The sequence below is a fragment of the Populus trichocarpa genome, chromosome 11, assembly GCF_000002775.5.
Source record: "Populus trichocarpa isolate Nisqually-1 chromosome 11, P.trichocarpa_v4.1, whole genome shotgun sequence".
NCBI classification, from domain to species: Eukaryota; Viridiplantae; Streptophyta; class Magnoliopsida; order Malpighiales; family Salicaceae; genus Populus; species Populus trichocarpa.
The window spans coordinates 1,877,271-1,883,420 of record NC_037295.2 but is presented as its reverse complement, the minus strand read 5'-3'; the positions used below and the strand labels follow the sequence as shown (position 1 = coordinate 1,883,420).

Here is a 6,150-nt window from a genome sequence, read left to right as displayed (position 1 = left end):
ATCAATCTGGATAGAAATTATTTTACAAGGTTTTATGTTCAGTATTATATTTGAAAACCATATTGAAAATTAAAATACATCCATTATATGCGCAATTACATTAGATATATATATATATATATTGGCCGTTTCAAAAACCATTTTCAACAAACACTTTTTTCCTGGTTATATACATGTAGTTACAGTCTTCAATTTTTTTTTTTATTCTTATAATAGAAAATCCAAATAATTTAATGATGTCAAGTGAAAATGAGATATGTGGAGTTAGAGAGATACATTGTATCAAGATTTTCTCTATTAGGCAAATCCTTCTAGATCATGACAGATAACTTTTGGAAGATAAAATTCAATTTACGAGGCAGGGTTTCTCTTTTACAAGTCAACACTGCAAAAACATAAATTACTCTCTTTAATCGCCTCTGAAATTTTGCCCGCATTTTGAGAGAGCCCTAGCAATGTTTTTTTAGAGAAGAAGCTTTAAAAAGACAGGTTAAAGGGCTTGAGACCCGCGCTTTGCCCGCTGAACAACAAAGCAAATTCTTCCTGCGCTCACATTTTTGTCACAAAATATTTGCAAGAACTCTTCATTATTAGCCAAACCAAAACCAACAAAACCACCATCCAACTTTTATCGTCATCTCTTCTTTCTTTCTTTGTCCTTCGTCTTTCAAACCCTTTGTGGGCTTGTTTTCGTTCCACCTTCTTTAATTTCTTTCTTTTCTAGCTTGCTATATTCTTGACTCTTTACACCCACACGATATTTTCTCTCTTTCCTTTAGTTCAAGTTCTTTGGCTTTGATGGATTCTCTTTGATATTAGCAAGCCATCTCATGATAGTTTTACATTTAGAGTTCTTGTATGTTCTTTTTATATTCATCAAAAGCATAGTGATAGATATATGGAGCAATATTGTTGCTTGGAGGAAGAAAGAGAGAAGAGGTTGTTTCTCTTTTGAATCTCTCACTTCTTTGTACCGCCATACCTGGCCATCAATTATTTGAGGTAAAGTTACTATAGTTTTTTTTCTTTCTTTCCTTTCCTTCACATCAAGGCAATGTATTTTTCATTCAAAGATTCCAATCTTCTTTCACGGGTTAATAGTTTGTAAATCACATGCATAAGCTGCTACACGTTTTTGTCTGGTTTTTTCCCGTCCCTTGACATGGTCTGCTGTAATAAATATTTTGGTGTGGATTGCATAATCTCCAATGTCCTAAGTACATCTTTGTTTTCTAGCAGGCAAAATTAGAAGCATCTCTCCACGTTCGTTTGGTAGTGCTGTTTCCTTCTGTTTTGAATCAATATTTCATTGAAGGATTATTCCATTTGGCTAGCTTCTAATTTTCTCCATGGCAACCAAAATCAAAGGGCTCTGTAAGGGGTTTAAGTACATCTCGCAAATCTTTGGTAAGCCTACCTTTCTTTTCTCGACAATGTATTTATATATAATATCTAGTTTCCAAATCAAGATGCCTAAAATTGTTGCTTGTTTGATGTGTTTAATTTCTTGCAGTGGTGAAGGAACGAGAGATGGAAATTGGGTGTCCAACAGATGTCAAGCATGTGGCGCATATAGGGTGGGATGGCACTTCTGGCAATGCACCCAGTTGGGTATGTAGCAGTACTGTCTACAATTCTTGGCCTACCATTGTCTCATAAATCCTCTGAATTTTCTCTAGCACTAGAAAAAGGAAATCTCTATTGATATAACGATAAGTTAATGCAATTCTTGTGGGACAATATTGCAGATGAGTGAATTCAAGACACCTCCTGACTTCTCAACAACCACTGTTGCTAATCCAAGAGATTCTAATTCTGTTACTTTCTCCCCATGGTCCTCTCAAGGTATTGTCATCGTTGTTTTTTAAAATCTTGTCAATTATTTTTCTTTTCCGTGACATGATTTTTCTTTTGGTATTGTTGTGTAGCCATCTATTGTTTTGTGGAAAAAGACTAGACTAGATAAATTACTATCAAACACCTTAATTTTTGTGTGGTGGTAAGATGACTGTGATTTAGCCACCACATATAGAATAAATAACTGCTGAGCACTGTTGTTATGCCATAACCTAGAAGGATCTGGTTGCTTTTCTTGCAAACCACAAAACCAAGCATTGCCTTAATTTTTTTTTAGTTAACAACAACAAATAAGACATATATGTGTGTGGCAAAGCTTACTCACATTTGGATGCCACTGGACTAATGGCAAAGGTTGAATTTATGACCAAAATTATGTCTGATTGAAAAATACTTAATAGATACCAAGTGGGGTTCTATTGCATTACAAGACAAGTGAAAGTAGGGCCTTTTCACGTGTGAAGAAACTCATAGGAATGCCCCTCCCAATTGATCAAAAAGCTAATCTTCAAGGTACACTGAGAGTTGTTGGGATTCTTTGCCTCCGGGAGGGAAGAGTTTGGTTTTTGTGTCACGCGCGCTAATAATAATATTTATGTGGGTAATCTGTGTAACTGATCGCCTTGGAAAAGGCCAGTTTTTGGTGGACCGTGTATAGGATTTTGCTACTCAAGCCACTCATAAATGGTGTGATAATAATAATCATAAGCTATCTTGGAGAATATTATTGAGAATCTCTGGGTATTAGTACTGAGAGTGAGGCAATGATCCATTGATCAAGGATTTTAAAGCTGAAATTCTGTTGGAATACTTCTCAACATTCCTATATGAGGCCGTAATACATAATTTGAACCATAGCACCCCACCTAGAGTAATGCTACATTCATACTAAAAAAACATTAAATTAGTTTCTCTAATGATATCAATTATGATGATAAATATCCAATTGGTAGATCCTGCAACACATATTTTCAAATGATTGATGTTATTTAGAAAAATTATTCGGCATGAATATTTCGAAACCAATGGCATTGCGCCATTAAGTGCTCCTCCCACTCTCCCTGCAGCTAAAAACCAATCTCTATAAACCTAGTTATAGCAATCCAATACTTGTATTATATTTTTCTTAAAAAATGGTTAGCTATGTGTTCTTGTTGTGTTGGGATAATTCTAGGGCTCAAATCTTACCACTTGAAACGAAGAAAAAATTAAATCTACCACGGATGTTGTCTTTATGAGTCATTTGGGACCGGCTGGAGGCCAGCTCAAAGAATTTGTGTCTTGTGATTCAAGTTTTTCAGGCTACTCATGTTCTGAGGCTACTATTAAGTTTGTTTTTCAAATCTAATTCCGAAATGGAACGCCTATCTTCTATGGAAAGATCTTTCAAATCTAGTTTTTTCCTTCTCGTACGTTGCAAGGTTTTTTTTTAATATATATATATATATAGGTGTTTGTGCATAATTAATTATCTCCATGGTATGATGACATGATACGATTTTTTGTAATATCTTGTGACAGATTTTGATGAATCTATGGGTCATCAAACTATGCCTAACGTGTTCAATGACATTCCACCTTCGGATCTTCCAAATGTTCCCAAGAAACCGAAAACTAGGAAAAAGAAGACAAGTTCTTCCTCTCCTAATTATTCTTCATCTTCGACATCAAGAATTTCCCGGAAAACGAAGCAGAAGGCTATGCAATATGAGCTTGAGTCAACACCAGAGGTACAAGTACAGTAAGAGTGTGAAGACGGCGCATGCAAAGAGCAGAAAAGGATATTGATGTGTAAATCAGGAATTGCGTGTCCCCTTTTCGATATCCAGGATGATACAATGGGAGTAAGATTCAAGTTTTACGTAGGAATTTGAACATAACTTTTGTAAATTATTAAAATTCTATTTCATTTATGAATTGAAGAAAAGAAACTAGGTATAAGGGTGAGAAATGTCAAGGTAAAAAGAAAAAATCAATGCTCAAAGACGATCATGTTAGTGTAGGTAGCTGATTTTTTTTGGTTTGGCAAGGAGTAATGAACATGTACAAATGTTGGATTGTTAGGTTTTGCTTCTGAAAGTTTTGCTAACTCAAATTATTTGATCGATGAGACTTTTTAGCAATGGCCTTACTAGCTACAAATTGTGAAAGAATAATATCTACTTATACAGAAGAAAAAACAAAAGAAAGTGACAGAAAAGAAAAAGTGGAATGCAAAAACAGATAAGAAAAGGACGAGAGAAAAAAATAAAAAACTAAAAGTTTATGCTTTTAGATTAATCTGGTTTTCTTGGCACAAATATATCTTGAAGAGCTAAAACATGTCTCAAAATTATGTTGATACAAATCAACCAATATGGACTAGTGCTGAACTAATCCTGTATCAATTATGGGACTGCTATAGATTTGTCCAAAAAAATCGATGAATTAGGCAATACAAAAATCTCTCACAGATCTGATTGTAGGAAAGTTGTCAATTATGTTGCTTTTGGTGCAGTCTTTATATCCAGAAAGCAAGGCTCCAAGCATTATGAGCCGTTCAAGTTCTATCTAGCTATCTATCGCATGACCCGTCATTCTAACTTCTTGCAGATTTTTATTTCAGATATTTTCACGTCCCACCACTTGCTACACATCCTTAAATACCAATCATCTAGACTCGCATCTCTCAAGCCTCTTCTCTAGCTTTCTCCAATTTCATTTACATTGACAAAAACCCTTTAACAAAACCTTATCAAGAACTCCTTGAATTACAGCCATGGCCACTACCCTTACCCCCTATCTATCTGCAAACCTCAAGTCCTCTTTCTTGGACAACAAATCATCCTTCCATGGCACACCTATCACAACTACTACACGTTTCACTCCCATAAAATCCACCTCTCCTGCCATTTCCATGTCCTTAACACAACCTTCATATGATCTTCAGTCCTTTAAGTTCCAGCCCATCAAAGAATCCATCGTCTCACGTGAAATGACCCGTCGTTACATGACAGACATGGTTACTTATGCAGACACTGACGTTGTCATTGTTGGTGCTGGCTCTGCTGGTCTTTCTTGTGCTTATGAGCTCAGCAAGAACCCTTCAGTTCGTGTTGCTATAATTGAGCAATCAGTTAGCCCTGGAGGTGGTGCATGGCTTGGTGGCCAGTTATTTTCAGCTATGATTGTGCGTAAACCAGCTCATAGATTTCTTGATGAGCTTGAAATTGAATATGATGAGGCAGATAACTATGTGGTTATCAAGCATGCAGCTCTGTTCACCTCGACAATCATGAGCAAACTCTTGGCTAGGCCTAATGTGAAGCTGTTCAATGCTGTGGCAGCAGAGGATTTAATAGTGAAAGGAGGGAGAGTTTCTGGTGTGGTTACTAACTGGGCTTTAGTGTCTATGAACCATAACACTCAATCTTGCATGGACCCTAATGTTATGGAGGCTAAGGTTGTGGTTAGTTCTTGTGGACATGACGGGCCTTTTGGAGCTACTGGTGTTAAGAGATTGAAGAGTATTGGCATGATTGATAGTGTTCCTGGAATGAAAGCACTCGACATGAACGCTGCTGAAGATGCAATTGTTAGACTTACAAGAGAGATTGTGCCTGGTATGATTGTTACAGGCATGGAAGTTGCAGAAATTGATGGAGCACCAAGAATGGTAAAATCTCTATAACGATATATATATATATATATTTTAAAAGTTCATGTGCAAATCGTATTGTTTTATCAAATAGTCCTGCTTATTAACTTAATTTAACTTAATTTTTGCAGGGTCCAACATTTGGGGCAATGATGATCTCAGGGCAGAAGGCTGCACACTTGGCTTTGAAGGCTTTGGGGCAGCCAAATGCCCTAGACGGGACATTCAGTCTACAGCCAGAGCTTGTGCTTGCTGCTGCTGAGGCCGGGGATACTGTTGATGCATGAACACATTAGGACTTCTTGATTAGGAACTTGTACTGTCAAAATCAGAAAATAAGGATTAAAAAGAGCACTTTTTTCACGGATGGATGGGATTGATATGGATATATATATGATAGTGGATGCTCATTTTGATTAAATTGAGTTCCAATTTAATTTGAAAAATTACATTATGCTGGCCAAATCAATATCTACCAGTATGGATTAATCAATTTGAAATTTGGACCAAAATCATGCCAAAAAAATCCAATTTTAAATTTTCTTATCAACAAAGAAAATCAAATCATCTTGAGGGCATGTCAGTGGAAAAAACTGATTGAATTTTCTGTATTCTTCATTTTACCCTGATCTCTCAGAATAGTTAATTATGCTACA

General features: G+C 36.1%; 2 protein-coding genes across 3 annotated transcripts; both read left to right on the top strand.

Annotated features, from left to right (window-relative positions):
- Positions 1 to 411: 411 nt before the first annotated feature.
- LOC7485430 (CRIB domain-containing protein RIC10) lies at positions 412 to 3,946 on the top strand. Of its 2 annotated transcripts, none has more exons than XM_024611608.2 (5): positions 412 to 1,002; positions 1,237 to 1,407; positions 1,514 to 1,611; positions 1,749 to 1,845; positions 3,379 to 3,946. In XM_024611608.2, the coding sequence occupies exons 2-5, from the start codon at positions 1,350 to 1,352 to the stop codon at positions 3,600 to 3,602; spliced, it is 477 nt and encodes a 158-aa protein (XP_024467376.2). In that variant the 5' UTR covers positions 412 to 1,002; positions 1,237 to 1,349; the 3' UTR covers positions 3,603 to 3,946. The 2 variants fall into 2 exon arrangements, with proteins under 2 accessions (XP_024467376.2, XP_002317207.3); XM_002317171.4 differs by having other exon boundaries at positions 414 to 1,002; positions 1,240 to 1,407.
- A 577-nt stretch (positions 3,947 to 4,523) lies between these two features.
- Positions 4,524 to 5,915, top strand: LOC7485534 (thiamine thiazole synthase 2, chloroplastic). Its single transcript, XM_002317170.4, has 2 exons — positions 4,524 to 5,512; positions 5,626 to 5,915. Exons 1-2 carry the CDS (start codon positions 4,616 to 4,618, stop codon positions 5,779 to 5,781), a joined length of 1,053 nt encoding a protein of 350 aa, XP_002317206.1. The 5' UTR covers positions 4,524 to 4,615; the 3' UTR covers positions 5,782 to 5,915.
- Positions 5,916 to 6,150: the final 235 nt, after the last annotated feature.